Source organism: Elaeis guineensis, chromosome 1 (genome assembly GCF_000442705.2).
Source record: "Elaeis guineensis isolate ETL-2024a chromosome 1, EG11, whole genome shotgun sequence".
NCBI lineage: Eukaryota > Viridiplantae > Streptophyta > Magnoliopsida > Arecales > Arecaceae > Elaeis > Elaeis guineensis.
In genome coordinates this window covers 183,702,632-183,726,403 of record NC_025993.2, presented here as the reverse complement: position 1 = coordinate 183,726,403, position 23,772 = coordinate 183,702,632, and the positions used below count along the sequence as shown (strand labels likewise).

The window sequence follows — 23,772 nt, the reverse complement described above, 5'->3', positions numbered from 1 at the left end:
GATTTGAAGCAACATAACTACCTGCATCCTGTGTAGATCTCTTTTAACAATAAGCAATATTGGTGTACCCAAATGAGGGACAAATTTTTAGGATAACTGACCTAACTTGGACTGTGCTATTAGCAGGACAGCACTAATGGTTTAGCTGATCACAAAGAGAACACCATCTCTTGACGACACCTGATCTGACTTCTTTCATTGACAAACTAGTGATACTCTCTGTGATTTCCATATATTAGCTATAAAAACAGGCTCAGATCTCCAGCAACAGCAACTGCAGCCTCATGTTTGAGCAACAAATGAAGGGAGACGCTAATAATTCAAGACCCTTTATGTATGAAGCACCATTTCATGTTCTCCTTCAGGTAAATCAAGATCAAAGAGCATCGAAAGATTTTATCTGGCTTTAAAAAAAATATTAAAATTAAAATTAAAAATATAAAAATATATATAATAGAGAATAAAAGTTATTTTCGTATCTATCTATTATCTCCATTTTTTTTTTCCTGCTAGTCCTCTTTCTTGGATTGAATTAATTAGAATCAGAAAGTGAACAGGCATGACAAATGGAAGGAAGTTGAATTGCCAGCCATCCCTGCCAAGCCACTTACTTGGGATTGCAGTCGCCACCAGGAATGACCCAACTCTTTCTGTTAGCAAGAGGGTGTCGGTATAAGTGGGGCCTAAAGTACGGTAGGTTTCGCTCAAAAAAATCAGTTCTTTTTTTGTTTTTTTAAGAAGCATCCACGGCTAAGATCAACCCCCCACCTAAGAAAGAGTTTTAAAAAAGAAGACAGCTTTTGTTACAAGTACAGACAGAGGTTGTATCTTTGGCATGGAAGGAGGATCCTTCTATCTTCGCACGGATCCATCATTGGATCGCACAACGATTACTTCAAAATCTATGCAGTTGAATAAATGAAAAAAATTTAGAATACTTTAAAAATTGTGCAAATTGAATCCAATAATTGCTGTCATCAAAAAATTATCCATCATTCTTTCATGCCAAAGATACAATCCAACCCTGCAAGTACATGCTCAAGGGTTTCGAGGACGACAGCTTGGCCATCTGAAATCTATTAGCCCTTGGCTGTTAGATTTTGCACTCCTCTTCTTGCGGCCACAGAATTGGGCTGCATCAACTAAATAAGCCATGTTACCAAAAAATAAAAAAAAAATAAAAAACCACATGTATAACGTTGCAATCCTTTGGCATGCGACATTGGCCATCATCACAAAACACATTCCATTCACACTTCTTTACAGAACATCTTATTTGACTTCCTTCTCATGGAAGTCCAAACCATCGTGCACACCTGTTAATGCGAGTTGACAGGCTTTGGCCACAAGTTGGTGCCATTTGAAGCCACCCACAGTGCGCACCACATGACACATATTTAAATAATTAAATTATTGAGTCCAATTCCTGAGTCATACGTGTGAATCCAAAAGCTCTATTTCCCCACGGTGTATCTCCGGATGACTTGGCTTTAAGTCTTTTAAAAAGATAAAGAGAGAAACGAAAAGCTGAAGATTAGTTGTTATTATGACTTGTCAGCTATATTTGTACATGTAACAACAACAAAAAATATATATATATAATATTAGCATCCATTGGCTGAAGCTTAAAGATGCAAAGCTTTCATTGTAGTTAGTCTTTCACTCTCGTTTGGTTTCTGACTCTTTCATTCTCCTTTAATTCCTAACTAACTCCTCTTAATTTTGATTTGATGCTATTGGAGAGAAAACTTGTTTACTAAACAAAGAGGAGGTGAGAAAATTTGTTCTCTAATTACTGTATAATTATCCCAGAAATCAACATCAGAAGGAACAAGACAAAGCACCGGTAATTGGATTACCTCAGAGGTGATCTACACATCAGGGCCGTCTGATCACCTCCATGGGTTGCGATCATCTGCCTGAGGGTCCAATGAGGGGATGCTTTGATGGCTTCCACAGCTTATACAATCCACGTGGCAACCAGCAAGCACCGGATCAGAGGATCTCACTGTTCTCGGCCATCCATGGGCCTAGATGAACTGGACCGCCTGTCGGCCGGATCGCATTTCATGAAGACAAAATAATTAGACTTTGTAGTAGGCCATACTCCATCTTTCTCACATCTCAACATCCCCGTTGACCTTTGAATTTTCACTTGTAGAATTCAGCAATGGAAACAAAATGGAAACTAATAAAAAATAATGAAATGATTATATTTTTAGTGTTCATTTTTATTTTTTTTGTGTCTGATCTATATAATAATTTAAATTTCTCTTCTTGAGAAGACACTAAGACTAATAGTATGTATTTGTTCACCTTAGATATATTAGGAATTTCCTTTTTGTGATAATATTACATGGTACAGACATGGGGTCCTGGAAACAGAAAAAATATAAAAAACATTTGATGTTGATTGACATTTTTAGTTTATTAGTGATTAAATAATATGGTTATATATGTATATATGTATGTATGGATGTATGTATGTTTGTATGTAGTCTCATATTAGTTATGCATTTGGTGTCACTTGAATATTTATATAAAATTAAAAATTTTAAATAACATCTTTTAACTAGATTTTTTAGTAAAGTACCGGTTACAAGTAGCATCAGAGTGGATCCTGCCTATGACCTGCATGCATTAGACATTGCACTACATGTCTATTTGGGTTGGCCATTGATTAATTATGATGGTTGTCATTAAATTTAGATATATTTAGATTTTTAGTCCAGAGACTTAAATCAGAAGAGTATATAAAATCTTAAATAATATTATTAGTTCTTTGTGAGCCATGCATCGTATAGATTATGGATAGTTATACATAAATAAAAATTTAAATAAAATTTTTCGATCAATTTTTTTAGATTAGATTCTAAATTATTATATTTTTTTTTAGAGACACGTCATTAAAATCATTATAGATATTTTTTTATGACTCCTTAAGTGATTTGTATTATGTTGATGTATTGAGTTATAAGTTAACTTATTTATCTAAAAAAAGCTTCCAACTTGTTGCTAGGATCGCTTGTCGAATGCATGAATCTTAAATAATTTTTTATAGATGTTCCAAAAGTCAAAGTCCAAACTGGAACGAAGCTAATTAACCCTTCATTCTTTGCTGATTGAGACTAAATGTCTCATCACATGATATCGAATGTGTATAGAGCATAACTATTTTGATACATCTTTATATAATAAATAGGCCTTCTTTTATTTGTCTTCTTCGATTTCTCATAGACACATGGACATTCACATCACTGAAAAAAAGTTTTCAATTTAGAGAGTCCTTATAACAATGGCTTAGGGTGCGTTTAGTTAGTGATTAAAAAAATATTTTTTTTATTTTTTTAATTTTTAAAAAATAAAAATCAAAAAATAATATTTATTAATATTATAAAAATTAAAAATTAAAATAATTAAAATAAATATTTTATATGAAAAATAAAAATTATTTATTTTTTAAAATTTATTTTTTTTTTTTTATTTTTCCATAACTAAAATATCAAATTAGAAAATAAAGAGCCCAAACTCTTATCTCTCATCGAGCTCTTCACTTGCCGTCATTAAACATTGCTTTTTACTTTATAGCAACGTAGTTATCAAATATATTTTTTATTTTTTTATTTTTATTTAATAATAAAAATTAAAAAAAATAAAAATATTTTTTAAAAATTAAAAATCAAAAAATTATCAAATGCATTTTTTTTTTAATTTTTAATTTTTCTTTTAAATTTTCGGAGGTGGGGGGAAGTGTAAGATATATTACAATGACTCAGTGACCGGCAGCTGTTTTACGTTGAATGAAGGTGGTTTATGCAGTATTACATGTTGATATCAAAGGATGAACATAAATCATGAATGAAGATTTATTCTCTATATTTTAAATATATTTTCTACTTCAGTCATTTTATTTTATCCCCCTAATTGCACATTGCTATCGAACAAAAAGCCATCTCAATAAAATTAGTCCATCAGTATGGATAACTATAAAATATATCTAACACTATGCTATGTCATAAATAACTCTAATGCATCTTATTGATCTTAATTATATGCTTTCATGGTCTAAAGATGCACCTCATTAACACTCATTCATACTATAAATAACTGAAATTAAATTTTAATTAATTTAAAAAATAATTAAAATTTAACATTCTGTGCAAGAAAACTCTTTTTCCCTATCTAAAAAAATCATAAAAATAGTTTGACATTTTTTCACCCCATTCCAACAAGAAAGAAGTCATGAGTAAAAAAGAAGGAAAAAAAAAGACAAATTATTTTTTTCTTCTTTTCTCTTTCTTCCCAAAAAAGAATATTCCAGGTCATCCTGCCATCTCTTTTACTGCACTGAGAAGCATCTGTTCTTTGCCGTCACCACCTACCGCTGATAACTCCATCTCTTCTTCTCCCCCTTCCCCTCTCTCTCTTTCCCCCTTCTCTATGTCCCATTCCCCTCCTCCTCTACAAATCGTCCAAGGCGCCTCCTTTCGTCTCCTAAAATTAGGGCTAGGATTTCAGCGGAGGAGCTGCTCCCTCCGCAGAGAGCGCCGCCCCAGCTCAGATCCGAGGCGTCTCCGGCACCCCACCGACCGTGTAGATCCTTCTTCCGGCCGCCGCCCTCCACGGGATCTGATCTCCTGGGGCAATGGGGCTGTAGCGCCTGGCGTCTGGGGCGGCGCCTGCTTCCCGCCGGTTGGTCGGTTCTAGGGTTTGGGGGTTCCGCTTTGTGGAGGCGGGTGCGAGGAGAAGAGGGGAGAGGGGGGGAAGGTCGAGTCTTTCTGGAGATCTGAGGATTTGAGGTACGGAAGAGTGGAAGTTTTGACTTTCTACTTTGATGTGGTCGTTGTTTGTCTTCGTTGTCCTAAAGGTGATTGCAATGTGGCCTTGATTTGATGCTAGAAATCGAATGTGGTTGAAAAAATGTATAATTTTTTTGTTTTCGTTCTATCTTAGGCTAGATTGGTATTGTATGAGGGAAATTGGATTTCGGTCCTGGCTGCCATTGCTTGTTTCCCGGTATTAATAGATGCTATAATGTTGTAAAATGCTCGATTAACATGCGGAATTCTTGTGACGGGGAGAGGTTTTAAAGATGAGGCTTTTGAGAATTTTCTAGAGAACGAGAGAATGCTTGGGTTGATTTGTTCATTCATCCCACTATTTGGTCCGATTTGGACAGTTTCTGGGTTGGAAAGGATTTAGTAACAAAATTTTCATTTTGGTCTTTGGTGCCTTTGCACGTTAGTTTTGACCTTATGAAGTATTTCTTTCTGGATTTTGTTTTATTTTGAAATTGTTGTTGCTTCCGTTATAAATTGCTTGGAGAATTTGAAGAGTGCAAAAGGAGAAGCAACAAGGATATCGAATGATATCTTCCTTTATGTTCGTATTGTATTTTTTCAGAGTTATTGCCTTTATTAGGAATGCTGGTAGAGATATTTTTGCTCTGCAGGAGTCTATTTTACTTTGCATGAATTGTCTGCTATGTAAATACGAATAATGGTGATATGTGAGCTAAGTAATTGATGTTTCTCTTGTTCTCTTCTTTTGCATTTTCAACATGCATCTACTTGTGAGACAGTCTTCTATACGTAGCTAAGAAGTAACCTGCCTTTGACTGATGGTTTCTGCTTGAATGATCTGATTTTCTTTTTGTTTTGTTGCTTTTTCCTTTTAAATGATGTGCCATGTAAACTTTGTATATCTTATATGCACTTTGCTTATTAATATCTCCAATTTGATGGGGATGGGCACGGTTCTTTTTATAAAAGATTCGCTGATTCGTATCTATCTACTATCAGCTACAGTAGGTCTAACTATTCTAAATTTATGATAGACTTGTTAAAGTGATTTCATTTTACTTTAGAAAAGAAATATGTAGCAATATGTCTTCATTCCAGTACTTGTATTCATGTCTATGAAATCATGCGCACGTGCAGTTTTCTTGCCCTTGATGTTCTTTTCTCATTGTTTTCTTTGCATACCCAGAGCCAGAATATATGGTGATATATTATAAGAATGACTAGAATGTTGGCTTGTTTGTATCAAACGCTGTAGTTTAGACCGTTCTGGAATTCACTTTGCTGATGATAACATAAAGTGATGACCTTACCACTTGCTGTCATAATATTTATTCTATGCTTTAGATGCCTAGTTAATTGCATTTAGAGTTTGTCAGTTACCGGTTGATTAACTTTTATATGCATATACTTTTTGTTTATGTGTTGCGGAGTTATTATTGATCTTGTGCTTTCTTCCAGCAACATGAAAAAGCCTTATCCTTCATTCCATTTCTTTCTTTCTATAGGAAATTTGCCATTGGAAATATGTCGTCGCCCTCTCTGAAAGGACATCTATATGAGAAAACTTTTCTCTTTGGTCTTAAGTTATGGGTTGTAATTGCAATTGGTGTTGGGGCCTTTATGTTGGGTGTTCTGTCTGTCCTAGTTATATGCCTTAATGCTCGGAGTCGGAGGAGGTCAAGAAGGGCTTCCAATAACCTTCCTATCACCCAAATCCCATCAGTTTCGAAGGAAATCAAGGAAGTGAGGGTGGAGCAAGTCTCTGCTAATGACTTTATTGCTCACGACGGGATTCTGCTCACAATCCATGACAAATCCAATGAAAAGGAATCAGATAAGGTGATGGTTCATTTGGGATTGGGTAAATCGAGACATGCAGATGAAAACAGTAATTCAGGCTCATTTCATTATGTGGAGAAAGATTGTGGCTCCCAATCTGGTGAAGAAGGAAGTTCAGGGACAGTTGCTGTTTACAGACAATCTTCTTCTTACCCTATAACTGCCCCTTCTCCTTTGACAGGCCTTCCAGAATTTTCTCACCTTGGCTGGGGTCACTGGTTTACTCTGAGGGATTTAGAACTTGCGACCAATCGATTTTCAAGAGAAAATGTGCTTGGGGAGGGTGGCTACGGGGTTGTTTATCGTGGTCAACTTATCAATGGTACTCCAGTAGCTGTCAAGAAGCTTCTTAACAATCTGTAAGCTTTCATTGTGTTTGGCTTTAATAACTTTTGATATGCTTATATGTTCCTTTCATAAGTTTTTTTAATAAATAACAAGACAATTTCTATTATGCATTTATCTTTTACCTTTTCTGGCTTCTAGTGGGCAAGCTGAGAAGGAATTTAGAGTGGAAGTTGAGGCTATTGGTCATGTCCGCCACAAGAATTTAGTTCGCCTTTTGGGATACTGTGTGGAGGGTACTCAAAGGTAAGCTGTCTTCTTGATTTTTAGCTTTCTCTTCTGGAGGTTTTGGTGATATAAGGCACAAGATGCCAACAACTTGTGCATTCTTGTTCTTCGTATTCTTCTTTTGTTGATCCCCTTTAAGTGTTATTAACTGAAACTATATTGCTGCTGCTTTTGCTTCTGCTATTTTGTTATGCTAGAAATGCGCAGATATTTTACTTGCAATGCAATTGTGAGCATCAAGATCCCTTTATTACATGTGTGCCAATATCTCTGACACACCTTTTTCCAATGCATTTCTGAAATATCCAGGATGCTAGTTTATGAGTATGTGAACAATGGAAATCTAGAACAATGGCTTCATGGAGCTATGCGCCAGCGCGGTTCTCTTACTTGGGAAGCCCGTATAAAGATCCTTCTGGGCACAGCTAAGGCGTGAGTTGATATTCTTTTGAAAAATTTGTTTTCATTTTTGCTGCTGCTACTGCTGTGTTGTTGTTCTTGTTGTTAACTTGATCTTATCTTTAGATTTTTTTTTCTTTTTCTGTGATTTCTGTAGGATATATGCACTTATTTCTCTCTCCAGTAAATTTTGAAGCTTGTTCTCAATATTTTGTATACCAAGCTGTTGTTTAAAAAAAAACAAGAACCTGTCTTTCAATTGCATTTCGTTTAAAGTTAATATCTAATATTTGACTTAATTTGGTATCCAACTAGCAACTATCTTACCATGTTTCCTTTTTTTTTTTTTGACTTTGCAAGCAGTTTTCGCCTGTAACAATAACTTAAGTAAAACTTGACATGTCTCTGCAGTCTTGCTTATTTACACGAGGCCATTGAACCAAAAGTAGTGCACCGAGACATCAAATCCAGTAATATATTGATTGATGATGATTTCAATGCTAAAGTATCAGATTTTGGTTTAGCCAAGCTGCTTGGTGCTGGTAAAAGTCATATCACTACTCGAGTTATGGGAACCTTTGGGTAGGTTTTCTGTCTGGACTGGTTCTTTCCATGCCTTTGTTGGTTAATAGAAAATGACTGCAACAGTGTACACCAAAAAAAAAAACAAAAAAGAAAAAGGAAAATGGTTGCAATAAGAATATCAATTTTCATGACTCAGCATCATATCTTTCTTCTTTTTGCAGTTATGTAGCACCAGAATATGCTAATACTGGACTTCTAAATGAAAAGAGTGACATTTATAGTTTTGGGGTTGTTCTACTGGAAGCAATTACAGGGAGGGATCCTGTGGATTATGGTCGGCCTGCAAATGAGGTAGTAATGAACTGGCTGTTTACTTTAATATCCTTTAGTTTTATAACTTAGAAGTTAAAAGGATTGGCTCACCATCGTCTGCTGTCTGCTAAGTTAGCATCCAGTCAGTTTCAATTACCTCTGTATGTTATATAGAGCAAGACAGCAATTCTCACTTTTTGGCTTTTTTTTTTTCTAATCTTTTCTCTGAGATCAAATTGGCATCCTTATTTGCCTCTCTTGTTGAAAAAAAATTGTAATGACGTTGACTAGATTAAAAGGTTGTCACCACAGAATATAGGGATGGCAAGGAGTTTGTTACATTGTCTTCTGAAGATTCATAGAGATTCACTTTGCTTCATACAGGGATTCTAAGACTAGAACTTCAAATTATTAGCAATTTTGTTCAACTGCTGCTTTACTTATTTAGGAAAGTAGGAATTGATCTTTATGCATGTCTATTCTGTGTCTTGTTCACTGTAACATTCCAGAATCTCTAGTGATGATAACATGGGATTTGAAATGCTCAGTGATTGCTATTTCTTTTTGATTATGGAGCGCTATTTTTGAGTAAAAGCATTGATTTCTACCTTGTTCTTATGACAATTTGACAAAGCTGGTTCATCTACAAATAACTGCTTCTTGTGTTGTTCTGTGTATGGTTAGTGAGTTTTTGCACATGTACTTGCAGATATGCAGGTTGTGAATATTAGTTATTTCCTGAGACAACTCTTATAATCATTACAAGTGGGAGACTCTTGTTGTTTGGATTTTTAGCGTGCTTCAACATAAGTTCTCCTCTTGAAGTATGGTTTTCCATGACTTTGTGCTGCTTTAAAAATGATTTTTCCTGCAGTATTAAATAATTTTTTTCTATATATTGACTGATGGTGAGCCTTGGCACAATGGTAAAGATGCTCCACTGTTACCTAGAGTTCGTGAGTTCCAAATGCGGAAAAAGCCTCTCACATATGTAAGGCTATGTACATCTGGCCCTCACTAGACTTTGCAATAGTGGGAGCCTCATGCATCGTGCCACCTTTTTGTAGTATTAAATAATTATCACATTCTTCACTTTAGCCATTGGGCAAGATAACAGGAGCATTCACAAAAATAGGCAGAGGAATTTATAGGCTTGAATGCTTTATGCTCTTGAGAGCAAATATTTTAGCTCATTTGTATGCAATATAAAGCTACCTACGCATGTTTCGTGTTGATTTGGAGAAAAACGTTTCGCTTAAGAAAAGATTTGGAGAACAGGAGGTGCAATAGCAAAGGATCATCTGGATCCGTCTCCTTTTTTTAATCTGGCGGAAGTCAATTCCATGGATGGATGACTTCCCTGCTGCGGAGTTTTAACTCAGCCGGTCAGCCTTTGCCAATAGGAGAGGGTCATTTTCACAATATATGGAATGGCTAGGGTCATATCAGGTGCACATTAGGTGCCTATGGCAGTTTTATGTCTTTCTTCTTTTCTCCGTTCTCTTGTTTATATTAGAAGCAACCATACATATTTATTTGTGCAGCCTAGTTACCTTATAAAAGTACAGCTAAGGGGCTATATAGAAGAAGTTGGAGATCTTCTTACATGTTTTAGATATATAGAAGGTTAATAGCTTGGATAAAAACCCTTGTGGTATGTTTTTTATTGATGAGAGACTAGAAGAGTGTAAAACTTGAATCATTGAGGAACACTTGCATGTTAGGGGTTTGGGTGACTTCCACGGGACCAAACATGGTGACAACAGACTAACAGCGTGTCGTGCCCCCCCTCTCTTTTCTCTATGGGCGTGTGCGTGCATGTATGTGTTTTGGGGTGAGGAGGGTCTTAATTCTATAAATGTTTGAGGTATAGGCTTTGGTGCATATGCTATGATCTGAATACACAGATCATTATTTGCTTCTGAGACGTAAGAATATTTGTTAGATGGGTTTTATCTAGTCATCGAGCACATGTAACAGCAATATGAATAAAACATTGATTCTGGTAACGGTGTGACTTTACTGTGGAATGTGATCGGGATTTTTTTGTGCATAAGGAAAGAGATGGACCTGGGATATCCTAAAGCTAATTGATGGGAAGAGAAGAAAAAAGTTGTGATGAAGGACATGACTGTAGAATGGAATGAGTCATAATTACTTGAAAAACCTTAGACTTTTTGGGGCTTTTCATTTTTATCCTGAACTTTGATTCATTGTAATTAGGTCCTCAAACTTTTATAATATTACAATTTCTCTCTTGAGTGCTAGTTCCGTCTAACGACCGTGATGGAAATGTCATGTGCTATTATCTGACACAGTGGAAGTTGACGTAGCATAAAATTAGCTGACGTAAAAACCTAAACTACTTCTTCCCTATTTCTTCCTTTTAGCTATGGTTTTTACTTTTCATTTTATTATTTTTCCTCCATCTTTTTGGAGCATGACCCACTTGAGAAAAAGAAGAGAGAACAAAGCACAGAGGATTAGGATTGGTTGTTCTCATCTTCTTCATGGTTTCTTTTAAAATTTAGATTCTCTAAGATTAGCTTTGTGAGTTTATAAGATTAGCTACCAATCAAACGAACCAATAATTCGAATCATTACAAACCCAGAAATCCTATCAATCACACAATTTCTCAAGCAAATGTAAATAACAAAAAAAAGGAGACCACTAAGATCTCTGTGACCTCAAAATTCAAAATTTTCAACACTTGATAAAAAGGATGGTAATGGAAGCAGTCTTGGTGGTGATTGTGGCCTCCATGGAGAAAGGTTTAGAGATGGTGATGGTATAGACGGAGGTGTCGATGGTGGTGTAGAAGGTGGTGAAGTTTTAGAAGAGGTAGCGGTTGAGAGAAAGTGATGAAATTGGAAGTAGAAATCCTAGCTAAAACGAAGAAACAAGGAAGGTGTTCAGGATTCCACATCAGCTTCCATTACGTATCACATGATAGCACGTGACATTTCTGTCACGGTCGTCTGATGAAAATAGCACTCAGGGAGTTAGGGGAGAAATTGTAATATTATAAAAGTTTAAGGATCTGATTGTAATGAATCGAAGTTCAGGATAAAAATGAAAACCTCCAAAAAGTCTAAGGTTTTTAAAGTAATTAAGCTTTCTTTTTGTAAACCGAAAAAACACTGATAGATTAATCTGTAAGATGTTTAATCACTCTTCATATTCAGGAGTGCTAAGCTTTCTAGATTGATCCAAATATGGTACAGTACTAGGTATCTCATTTTGAGACTTCTCTCTGGTGGACTCAATTTTAATAAGCTTTTGAAAGTACTGAGGTAATAATTAAGCATGTGGTGTGTAAATTATCTTGCACTGTGATTTATAGATCCCATGCACATCTTTTATATGTGTTTGGCTTGGCCTTTTAAGATACATATTATGTTTATATCATTCAATATACTCACTTTGTGGAAATTCATGTTTCTTTTAGAGCAGCCATTCCCTCACTATGTTTGGTCACACAATGTGTTCTGTGACATAATGTGTGTAACTGCCTCAAAGTGCCTTTCTTTCTTTATTTTTTTTTTTTAAAAAAGAAAGCTTATGCTTTCATGTTCCATGTGAGCTTAAAATTTGGAATGCCTTTTGCTGGTATCTTCCGCTTCTCACAGGTATGCTGTCATGTTGTTTGCAGGTGAATCTAGTTGATTGGCTTAAAATGATGGTAGGCAGCAGGCGCTCAGAAGAAGTGGTGGATCCAAGTATAGAGACAAGGCCATCTACCAGAGCCCTCAAACGTGCCCTTCTGACAGCCCTAAGGTGTGTTGATCCAGATGCAGAGAAGAGACCAAAGATGGGTCAGGTTGTCCGGATGCTAGAATCTGATGAGCCGATACCACGCGAGGTTTGAGTTCTGATGCCTTGTATTAATTGCAGCTTAGTTCACATTATAGACATTGATGGTAGCTGATAAGGCAGTCATCTACGTAAATTTGGTGAGCAGCATTAACATTTCTTGTTCCTAATTGGTAATTGCTATACACATATCAACTGGAGACCAAATTTAGTATAGTGTCAGGGATTAGTGAAAGAAGAAATAAGCCTTTAGTTTGATCTGAAAGTGATAGTTAAGATGCTTGAAGCCCATTTATCATAGGTTGTGGAAAAGATCAGAACTATTATTGCTAAACTAAAACTGCAATAGAACCACGATCAAGTTGAAAAGAAAACATTATGTAATTGTATGCCTTCATATAGGTTAGAAATGTTATGGAATAATACAACAGCATTCTTCATTGGGCTTTAATCTCTATTGTCATAGTTACAAAAACCAGCCTGGACTGGCCAGTTCGACTGAAAACAGGTGAAACGGGACCCTTGGCTGCTCTGCTTTCTTCTGAGTACTGGAACTTCGGTTGGACTCATTGAAAAGCATCAGCCTTGCCAGTTTTTGGAAAAAAATCTGGTGAACCAGGTGGTCCAGACATGCTCGATTGAGTACAAAATTATAACAGAAAAGATGTCAGCACCAGATTTGATCCGCTGCCTAATCAAAAAAAGTACACAAGCCACTCAGCCACCGTGATAAAATTCACTTATGATATACTGTAATAGTTCAAATATATATGTAACAGTTCTTTCATGCACATTACCATTTTTCATAATGAGTTCTTCCCTTAAAATAAATATGTTTCTTATAAAATCAAAAAAAGTATATCAATTTTTTTTTTTCAAAAAATGCAGTAAGCTCTACAGTTCGTGACATAGAAAATTAATTCTTTTGTTCATACAATGGCGTCCCCCCCCCCAAAAAAAAAAGTATTTTTCATTATATTCTTTTTGATATTTTTAAAACTAAAAATATCAGTAAGTTCTACATATTTTTCTACGTTATATATAAGTATTTTCTAAAACGTAGAGGATCTCTTGATTATTTTGTATTTCTTACAATTGAAAAGCAGTGAAAAATATAGACCCATGCAATTTAAAGGATAGTATTTAAGATAAAAATTTATCCCTGATTATACATATTTTTCTAATAATATTTTATTATTTATTTTTAAATGTTTTAAATTTATTAAATATTTTTAATATAACCAGATCTTATCAATTAACCTGGGAACACTGAACCAGTGACCAGACCCTTTACCAGTTCGGTATCTGGGCCGATTTTTATAACTATATCTACAGCTATTCGGGACTTTGACCAGTCATTGAATTAAAACAGCTAACACTGATTTGAATGTTTTGAGCAACTCCAACCAAAGGATAAATTTGACAACGACCTTATAATGCAACATGCTGATGGGTAAATGTGGCCTCTTGGAGGATGTATCATCACTAAACAATGTGAATGTGTTTTATAGAATTGTCCGACTAAGAGAGATTCAACCACATGCAGGCTCGGACACCTCCCCTTTGCGTGGGATGATTTGTTAGATGAATAAGTTGGGCAGTCATATCTATGTTGAACATTTTAAAATCTATTCGTAAGAGAAAAAAAAGATGAATTTAAAGTATGTTGCTTACCTGTTAATGTTATGTTAATCTGCTGACATTGCTCTATTATGTATGCTGGACTTTGTCTGATTATCCGATTGTGAATCCTATTCCATGCAACCAAAGTTTCAGTGTATATATTTTTTTGTTTTATACAGCATAGACGTTTCCTGTCTTGAAGTTTACCTGAAATGTCGACTGTGATCTGCTTTCCTCACATACAGCCCTGCCAATTAGAATTCTCCATGTATCTTGATGTACTTGATATATGACCAATAATCACCTTCTAACTTAAGTTTATATTTTATATTCTGTCAACTGTGTGATACCGTGATGCTCTACTTTTTCAAAATTCTCCTTCGAATGAGCTGGAAGGCATTGTACCAGCTCTACTATTCTTGTGATGTTATGAATAATCTGAATAAGCCCTCTTTGAGACTTTGCAGGATCGAAGGCATCGGCGAAATCGGGCTGGGAGCACAGAAATAGAATCCCAGAGGGAAAACTCTGACACAGACAAAAGCGACAACCCAGATTCAAAGCCTGTAGGCACAAGGAACAGACAATCTCCAACAAAATGAGCTGTCAGGAATTTTAGGATATGTCTCCATGTCTAATTGCTCGCATTCTTTGAATCTGCTGCTTTTCTGGGTCTCTGCAACTCATCATTCTCATACTGGTAGGCTATGTCCAGAGTTCAGATCAAGGGCAACTTGAGAATCCAAGTACTTCCACCTTATTCCATATTTTTCTTGTAGAGAGAATTGTTTTGATGTATGTATGGTGCTTCATAATACTTCAAACAGTGTGTGTACAGGTTTTAGCTTCATGAGGATTGCGTTGTTTTTCTAAATTGGGAAATTGTTTTGTGAATGTGATTGTAGCTGAAGAGAATGAAGCCACCACTATATTCAAATCTATCAGAGAAATGCTCTTTCCCTTGCACTTATGTCTCGAAATTTGGGACAATTCCAAATTTATCCAAACTGATTTCTTATGATGGTATTTTGCGTCTTCAACCAGCAATTTTCTTAAACGTTTAACCCAAGTTTCAAATGTTTTCTCGGATTCCGCTTGGATCTTGTTCTTGTAGTCCCTGGGTCGCTGAGTGATGTCAACAAAGGCTCGCGTCTTAACACAGCTGATCTGTATCAGCCAGATGCTGGTGATGATATAAATGTTGTAGATGGATCCACACATTGTAACTGCGACACCGCTTCGCGGCTACACTAAATAAGGTATTGCACCGACCGTTGAGACTGTGAAGCGTTGATGGGCATCAAGTCAGCAAGCCACTTATGGTCTCGTCTATTGTCCCGCTGCATGACTATCGTCGGCTAAATGCTTGTGATTGAATCACTTGCTTTCTACCAAACAGCTCATGCACGTCCTTTGGGAAAAAAAAACTCACAAGGCCTAGCGGTTGAATCACCAGATTTCTACTCCTTTCTTTTTGTCGTTTTCATATCTTTCAGTCTCTCTCTCTCTCTCTCTCTTTCTGTGTGTGTGCATTTCTGCCTTCAAAATGGTATCCAGCAAGCCTACATAATACACACGGAAATAGTTTCAGACCAGCTTGAGAGTTCCATGGGAGAATATCAAACCAAGAGGGTTTCCTTTTTTTTTTTTCTCTTTTGCTGCGTCAGGCTTCAAGATGATGCGACAGTACCATTCTTCAGCACGCATGAAACTAACCATCCATCTAGCCAAAACTACCACATCTGAAGGCATCCAAAAGACGGGCACATAAATGAACACGAAACCAGCAAAAGATATCATTATAATTCTTATTCAATCATAACATTAGCTTCTCAAATAATTGCAGTTTCATTAGCAACAATATACAACCTAGAAGCAGCCAGCAAACAAGCTCAGCAGCCGAATTCTGCCACAAGCAATAAACAAAAATGCAGGAGAGGTTTTATAGTCTCGGATCTCACTAACGAAGGCCAAATAGCTTTGATGACAATGCCCATGTTTGTCAGCAAACAAGCTCCGCACACCGAATTCTGCTACGTGCCAGGAACAAGAATGAGAAGAAATGGCTTCACAATCCTGGTGCCTGACCAGGAGGGCCGGACCGAGTATTTAAGAGAGGCTGGAGAGCTTTGACAACTATGCTCATGTTTGGCCGAAAATCAGCTTCATACTGCACACACAAAGCGGCTACTGCAGCCAACTGTTTCCAACATGAAAAAAGGGGGAAAAACAATAAATAATAAGAAATAGAAGATCTGCATTAAAAAATTATTCCACATGAATGGTCATAGAAATAGAAAGTATGAATGGTCATTATTTACAAATCAAAAGAGTCTATCTGATTACTTGCATCCGCTATATAATTAGGAACCTAGAAACAACAACAATTCATACTTCTGTGTAACAACAAAAATGCAATTTCATCACAGAAAACAACATGATTGGTATAACATGCAAACTATTTCCTGTATTTATGATTGCAATGCTAGCACTAGTCAGATACATCTCAACAATGAGCTTGCATGTCCTTAAAGGTTGAACTTAAGACTACCGAATGTACATGTGTCAGCAACTAAAAAATAACTGCCTTTTGCAGTCAATGCCACCAAAGGAGTTCTCAAGATTTATACCATTATTGACAAGCTGGTTAGGGAACCCCTTTTGAAGAACCTACTTTAAAAAAGTGGCCTTTAACCTTTGCGGTTAACCGTAGCAACTGATACGTTCACAAAACAAAATCTTAACAAAATTGGGATGCGTTTTGATGCATTAGAACAAGCCATTGTAAGAGTCAGTTTACAAAACATCAAGCAGAATAGAAAAAAGAGAAATAGAAGATACTTGGGAAAAAAATTCCTTAGATATTATACGCTTCCAGCCAGGAACAAACCTCCAGAAAAATGCGAGAGCAACATGGAATCTCAAAAAAATTACCTTTGCAACGGCCTTAGGAGGGTAGTCTCCTCCTAGCCTTGCATCCACGCACTGCTTTACCTTATCTTCACTAAGTCTTGGTGTTGCCTGCACATGATCAACATGTTAACTAGTCCGTGATATAGACGAAGTTAATCGTCATTCAGATACCATGAGAAACAAAAGGATAAAGCAGTAAACAACTTTGGAAACATCATAACATATACATAGTAATGAAGGAAAGAGGAGCAAATGCATACCCATGTTACAAGACTCTGCTGGCCTCGTGGTAGTGTATGATCCACAGGTTTACGACCAGTCAAAAGCTCCAAAAGAACAACACCAAAGCTGTAAACATCGCTCTTGGAACTAAGCTGTCCTGTCATTGCATACCTGACACCCCAGGTGGAGAAAAAAGCCTTAAGTTGAAGACATCGAAAATATGAATAATGAATAAGGCACAGAGTCAAGGGTAGAGAAAAGAAGGGGCAAGTATTAAATTATCCTGAACTTTTACCCAAGATCTGGAAAAACTTACTCTGGAGCATGATAACCAAAGGTTCCAAGAACACGAGTAGAGTGAAGACGTGCTGCCATGTCAGGAGCCTGATTTGACAGGTCAAAATCAGCTATTTTCGCAACATCATCATCAAATATAAGTATATTGCTGGACTTAATGTCACGATGAATAACACGAGGTTGAACTTTCTCATGTAGGTATTCAAGTCCTCTTGCAGCTCCTACAGCAATTTTCACCCGCTGTGCCCATGACAAAACTGGACCTGGTTGTGCTCCTTTAACGCCTTTCCGTCCTGTACTTGTGAATCATGCATTATGCTACTCGTATTGTTGATTAGAACATGTGGACATTATTTCAAACCAAATATAACAGAGAAACATCTTAACAGATGAATCTCTTCAAATAATAATGAAATTTAGTTGCATTCATGTTCATGATTCAGTGTGATAAGTTCTTAATATATACCCTTAAATATGGTTAAATGCAATCTGCAACAGGCAAGCATACCCAAACAAATATTTTGGTAAATTTCTTTAAAATAGGTGTTTGAATGCTCACACAAAAGCAACATCCTTGCTTAAAAGCAATATGCTTTTTGGCACTTGTTGCACTACTTTACAAGTTTACATCATGGTGTCTATACAAATGCATAGCAGACCGACTTAGTTACAGAAAAGCACTACAAGCAGGCATGGAACTGGAGAATCCCAACCCCCCAATTCTCCATTCCGAAGTGCAACTCCACTATCCAACAAAAAGCATTTCAAAATAATATTTATCAAGCTGAAGATGGTGCAAATACCTGACCCGGGCATGTCCTTTATTGTCTTAGCAATACATAATACAAAAGTCTACTTTAACATTCTGAGGCAAGGCTTACTAACACATGCCCAGATTCCTTCTGAAGGGCCATCAGAATGCAGCACGTCTAAGTAAAAGGAAACCCTCAAGATGGTACTAGGAGTCAACAGTCCTAGGTCTCATAATTTTGTAGGCCAGTTAAGTTTGTCTGAAATGAAACCCAGGGGTCTGATTTGATTCAGTCAGATGGTTGTATTCCATGGGCTCTGTTGAAATCATGTGGGTTGTTTTACAATCCTTTAGTACAATTCTTCTGACGATATTATTCTAGCAGTCCATGATGAATTATGGTAACTTTGTAAATAAAGGTATTTAAGTCAACTAAGTGTTGCACAGATTTTGAGGATGGCAAGACAAAAATGAAGAATCTTGACAAACTCTAAAAATTTGTTTGATTAATAGCTAGATCCAAAAGGGCAGGCCTTGGTGCAAAGGTGAAGTTGCTCCATTATAACTTGGGTGTCACATGCTGAAAACATAGAAACAGCCTCTTCCGCACACAGAGGTAAGGCTACATATATCTAACTATATCCAGACCCCACAATGGTGAGAGCCTCATGCAGTGGATATCCTTTTTTACTAGCTAGGTCCAAAAATAAAATAAATTAAAGCCAGAGGAACCGTGTTCTCAATCTTCTACTGAGAACAAAATGCCCAACTCCAGAGACTCTGGATTTGTGATGAATCTGAGCCTAAAGCTTATAATAAGCAAGGTCATGTCAAGATGACAGGGAACAGCGATGAGTCAACGTTGTCAATTTATCCTCACCCCTCAAAAACATTTGATGCTGTAGTGCACGTTCCAATATCCAAGACCAAGCAATATTAAACTAGCAAACTGATCACCATCAAATTGAGGTGAACTTAGATACTACTTGGTTCTTCCATCAGGAGATGATATACTACAAGGAAAAGCATATTGATTGGAGGAACTTTTAAAATTTATGAGGGGAAGTAGCAAAGTGTTTGCAAGAGCTATATTACATGGGCTCAGGAACATGTGTTGGGTGTGGGTAGCTGTCTAAATGTCAGATCCTTTCAATATCTGAGAATCTCTTCTCACAAGGCCATGCCCAAATGTCATACCAATATCCATGTTGTCAAGTGTGGATACTTCAAGGCTAATTTGGATAGCATTATGCAGGAGCAAGGGATAAAGTATTGGGCATGATTCAAAATTTTTACCAAATACCTCAAAATCATCCAATAGAGCTCTTGACCCTCTAAGAAGCATTTTCAAGCCCTCCAAAAGCAATGCCAAACAAGGCCTAATCGTGTAGCTTTCTACTCACAATAGGTAATCAAGCATGTTATTTTGATCATTGTTTGACATTCAAATTTCAAACTATCAAAACCTCACAGCTCTATAGTAACAAAGCCTACTGTAAAGGTCCTCAAGCCATTGGCGCCATCAATAATGTGCACATGGATTTGAAATCAGCAACAGTAGTTCTTACCACCATCAACACTTCTACAGGAAACTCCTTTATACATAAGCTAAGTCCTCAAGATTCCGAATAAAAACCTCAAAGATTGAAGCATAGTTGGTGGGAAGATAATGAATATTGTTTTTTACCTCACACAAGAAAGATCATGCCACTGAACTCCATGAGAGATAGAAGAGTCGATCAAGTGAACATGATGAAGGTGTTTAATCTCCAGACCCAAGGGTCCTGAAAGTATGGTGACAATATCACTTCAAGCACTAAATTAGCAACATAATTTCATGTCTCCTTGTAAGTTGATGGGATACAAGTCATTGAGATACGCATGAACACTAAATAAAACAAGTGATTTCAGCTCAAGTCAACATTCTTCAAAATGTCTCTCATAAAATTGTGAATATGTAGGGTGGAATTGATTTTCTATTCAAAAACTCTTTCCAGTTTTTAAAGAAATATTTTGGACAACCATTGGTTAATAAGCATAGATAACTGGGCCACTGAGGTTTGTAGGAGTTAGTTTAATGATGACACATAAGTCTAAATATGGAGCACCTTTTTGATAATAGCAAAGGAATGCAAAGATGCTTCCTTTCTTTTCCTCCTCGCATTTGACCGCATGAGGTTTACAGTCCTTACAACTTATCACAATTAAAATAAAGATGAAAAGATTATCTTTTATTAACTCTCCAAACAACTGAAAATATGTCTGTCAATACAAAATGTTATAGAAAAGACCCTGAATACAGTTACTGCATATGATCATTACTTACCATGTAAAATATCATGAAGGGATCCCATAGTGGCAAACTCATATGCAAGAACACGGAGATTTCCATCAACACAATAGCCAAGTAGCTGTACAACATTTTCATGCTTCAACCTTGACACCAAGGATACCTATAAAGCCCCCTATGAGTGGATGTGCAAATCCAATTTAAAGTATGCAAGTTTTAGGAACAGTTATCAAACCTGTGCCAAATATTCTTGATCAGGCTGCTTACTGGCATCCAATTTTTTTATGGCTGATTTTTCCCCACTTTTCAGTACACCATAGTACACCTTAGCATAAGAACCCTCTCCAATTAAAGTTTCATTGCTGAAATTTTTTGTAATTTCCTTTATTTCATCCAGAAGAATGGCAGGGACTGCAATAGGCTGCAGTCTCACACTTTGAGCACCCCTAGGAGCAGGATCTGAGCCACCATTAACTCCAACATGGCCTGCATGATGTTTCCAAACATGTATGTGTAAACAATAAAGCTTATGTACAGAAAAAGCTAAACCAAGAAACACATCTATTAGAAATATTGTAAGAAAATATGGGACCATGCTTCCAAAATAGGCATGGAATTTCTTTAAAAAAAAAAAAAGAAAAAATTGTTTGACAAGAATAGCAAAGCTTGATATACATTGTTGACCCTTTCCTACTAGCTTAAGCTTTTGGGGTCAGTTAATTAGTTAACAGATTAAACAGAACCTCCAGCATAAGCATTCTTCACAAACAAACCACGTAAAAGAGGAAATAACATTGGAAGTTATAGACATTGATGCACAACCATAATTCATCACTTCCTTGAAAAGTTTATAACGGTGAATAGGTGTTCAGGAAAAACTGCATAAAGTAATAAGCAAAATTTTGAGATGTTTTTGGCAGGCTGTAAAAGAAAATTATGTCAAGAACAGATAGGCAGATAGTCTTCATAATCAGTCACTCCAGCTTAGTTGAGACCATTTATCAAAGAAAAAATTGAAGTATACATTATTTTCTCCATCATCATGCATTCTTTAAGATCATCCATCACAAGCTTTTAATTTAATAAAACCAGAGATGCAAAAGCTCCATTAAATATAAAGCATCAGGCATGCTTTCTCATACCATGCACAAAAGGGTGAAAAGGCAAAGCTAAATGCTAGTCAGCCTATATAAGTTCCATCTGTAATGCAGTCACTGAAACACTACTCCAGTACCAAGCATATTTCTAACTATCAAGTTTTCCATGGTTTTAGTTTAGGTCAGACTTTCATATATATAATGAAACAATTGCCAGGACTGAATACAAAACCTCAGCATAAAACTTTCTATTTGCCCTTCAGGCATATATCACTTTAGGTTAAATGGTCAAAAGAAATGCTCGACCTATACAGGTCCATATGCCATAAGTATTTTGGCATCAATAAGCCATGCTACTTCATTTGAGCACTTCCAATTAAATTTAAGGTCAAATAATATCAGCATTGGTTTGATCTTACGAGCACAAACCTGTGGCAAGCACAGCAAATGAAAGTACCTGATACATTGCTTGTAGTAAATGGTCCCCCACTGTCAGTATCTAGGTGACTAACATTTCGTCCACACCATGAAAAGCATGCCATGATTTGTCTCCCTTGAAGCAACTACCTTCATAAGCCATCAACTATGTCAGCTCTAACCAGAGAAAGCATGCATGTAAAAAATTAACCAGCCATAACAGGCTTCTATTTTCAAAAAATTGGATAATGATTGAGAATATAATTAAGGAGATAATGATCCATAGAGAAGAAATCATGAATTCCTGATACAGATGATACCTCCTGAAGGCGAGGAAACCTTATTGCTGTTTGTTCTGAATATAGATTTCCCATGGTATTAGATAAATTTTGTGATGAAAGAAAACAATGTATTTGTGCAAAAATCACAAGAATCAAAAACCATGCTTTTCAAAGAATTGGTCATCAGGTCCAATCCCATCATCTCACTGAGCTTCCAGATATGCCTTTTGCCCCTTCTTTTTTTAGGGAAAAGACTTGCCATTTGCATGAAAGGATAGCCACAGTAGCGCAAAACCTGCAATGATTGATACCGTAAGATCATGAACCGTCATTTCTTTTGTCTTATAACCGGTTGAAACAACCATCTCGGCAAAATTCTTCATGATTCTTCATGAAACACCATGTTGCCGAATACAACAAGCATTCATTACTTGGCCTCCTTTGTGTTTTCTTGCAAAATAACATCTCTATTTATCTAGTCCTCCATGACATCTTAACTCTTCTTAAAGTTCGAAATTCGTATCAGATAAATTAATATTGAAATGAACATACTATGTATCAACACTCATCTTTGTAAAAGCAATTTATTTTGTATGGAGCAATGGAGCAAGTTCGTATGCTTTCTTATTCCAGTACCACAGCAAAAACAAGATGAAAGTGAAACCCATGACCAATAAGAACAAGTGGGCCATGGTCAAAGTGGCGTTGGTCATGGAAAAAGCTGAGGACTAAACCAGGAAAACACAAAATTGGGTAGATATCACTTTAAAAAAAAAAAAAAGGAAGAAAAAACAAAACTTCAGAACCTAGTGGATCAAATGCCCAAACCAAATCTTGAAAAAAGCGATCTTTGCAAGATAAAACAGAGGGGGAATCATCAAAGTTATCGCTGTGATCATTTCTATTTCTATATCCACTGCTACCTACAAGACAACTCTCCAATTCCGAGTGGTGATCAAACGTAGATTCTTGCCTTCTTTCTCACTCTCATCACTCTCTGTTCGCCTCAAATTTTCCATTGATGCAAAAATCCAAAAGTGAGCGAGTTCACAGAAAGAATGAGATCAAGAAGAACCAATTAGAGTCCACGGGTTTAATTCTTGGAAATCAGTCCAAAAAGATTAAAGAATCGCTCAAAGACCGATCACAAACCCGACGTTTTCACCGAAAAGAATCGGGAATCTTGGAACAGCAATCTAACCTTCTTCTTCGCCACCAACCTACCGCTTCTCAAGAAGGGGCGGCGAAGCAGGCGGTGCTGGCGATGATCCGGTTGGAGGCCGGCGGCGGCGCGCAAGATAGCGGGCGAGGCGCAGGATAAGATGGCGGAGGAGTCGCTCCTCTGTAGGCAGTGGGAGACAGCGGGGAAAGAGAACGCTTGGAACCTCTCGTACTACGACAAGTCTACTGTTACCGTCACGCCCCCGTACGTTTACCCCGCATGGACTCCGCTCTCTAAATCGCCGACGGTTGTCGTTCTCCATGTTTCAGGCAGCGAGCGGTTACCTGACCAAATATCACGGACTCTTTCTTCCTAAAAAAACTTAACGCACAAAATTGCAAGATTTTTTTGAGAAATATCCATTTTGGTTGAGATACAAGCGGGGACCACACGGA

General features: G+C 36.7%; 2 protein-coding genes across 5 annotated transcripts; one reads left to right on the top strand and one right to left on the bottom strand.

Moving 5' to 3' along the window:
- The first annotated feature begins 4,365 nt into the window (after positions 1 to 4,365).
- LOC105040089 (probable receptor-like protein kinase At5g18500) lies at positions 4,366 to 14,857 on the top strand. Of its 2 annotated transcripts, none has more exons than XM_010916465.3 (8): positions 4,366 to 4,799; positions 6,308 to 7,000; positions 7,128 to 7,232; positions 7,524 to 7,646; positions 8,025 to 8,195; positions 8,360 to 8,489; positions 12,104 to 12,313; positions 14,355 to 14,857. In XM_010916465.3, the coding sequence occupies exons 2-8, from the start codon at positions 6,327 to 6,329 to the stop codon at positions 14,487 to 14,489; spliced, it is 1,548 nt and encodes a 515-aa protein (XP_010914767.1). In that variant the 5' UTR covers positions 4,366 to 4,799; positions 6,308 to 6,326; the 3' UTR covers positions 14,490 to 14,857. The 2 variants fall into 2 exon arrangements, with proteins under 2 accessions (XP_010914767.1, XP_010914768.1); XM_010916466.4 differs by having other exon boundaries at positions 4,366 to 4,867.
- An 802-nt stretch (positions 14,858 to 15,659) lies between these two features.
- On the bottom strand, positions 15,660 to 23,534 carry LOC105040088 (pto-interacting protein 1). Of its 3 annotated transcripts, none has more exons than XM_010916462.4 (8): positions 23,357 to 23,534; positions 21,915 to 22,024; positions 20,596 to 20,846; positions 20,397 to 20,523; positions 17,339 to 17,612; positions 17,061 to 17,193; positions 16,822 to 16,908; positions 15,660 to 16,087 (listed from the first exon to the last, which is right to left on the bottom strand). In XM_010916462.4, exons 2-8 carry the CDS (start codon positions 21,997 to 21,999, stop codon positions 15,956 to 15,958), a joined length of 1,089 nt encoding a protein of 362 aa, XP_010914764.1. In that variant the 5' UTR covers positions 22,000 to 22,024; positions 23,357 to 23,534; the 3' UTR covers positions 15,660 to 15,955. The 3 variants fall into 3 exon arrangements, with proteins under 3 accessions (XP_010914764.1, XP_073106783.1, XP_019703925.1); XM_073250682.1 differs by having other exon boundaries at positions 21,915 to 22,020; positions 23,357 to 23,530; XM_019848366.3 differs by having other exon boundaries at positions 23,380 to 23,530.
- Positions 23,535 to 23,772: the final 238 nt, after the last annotated feature.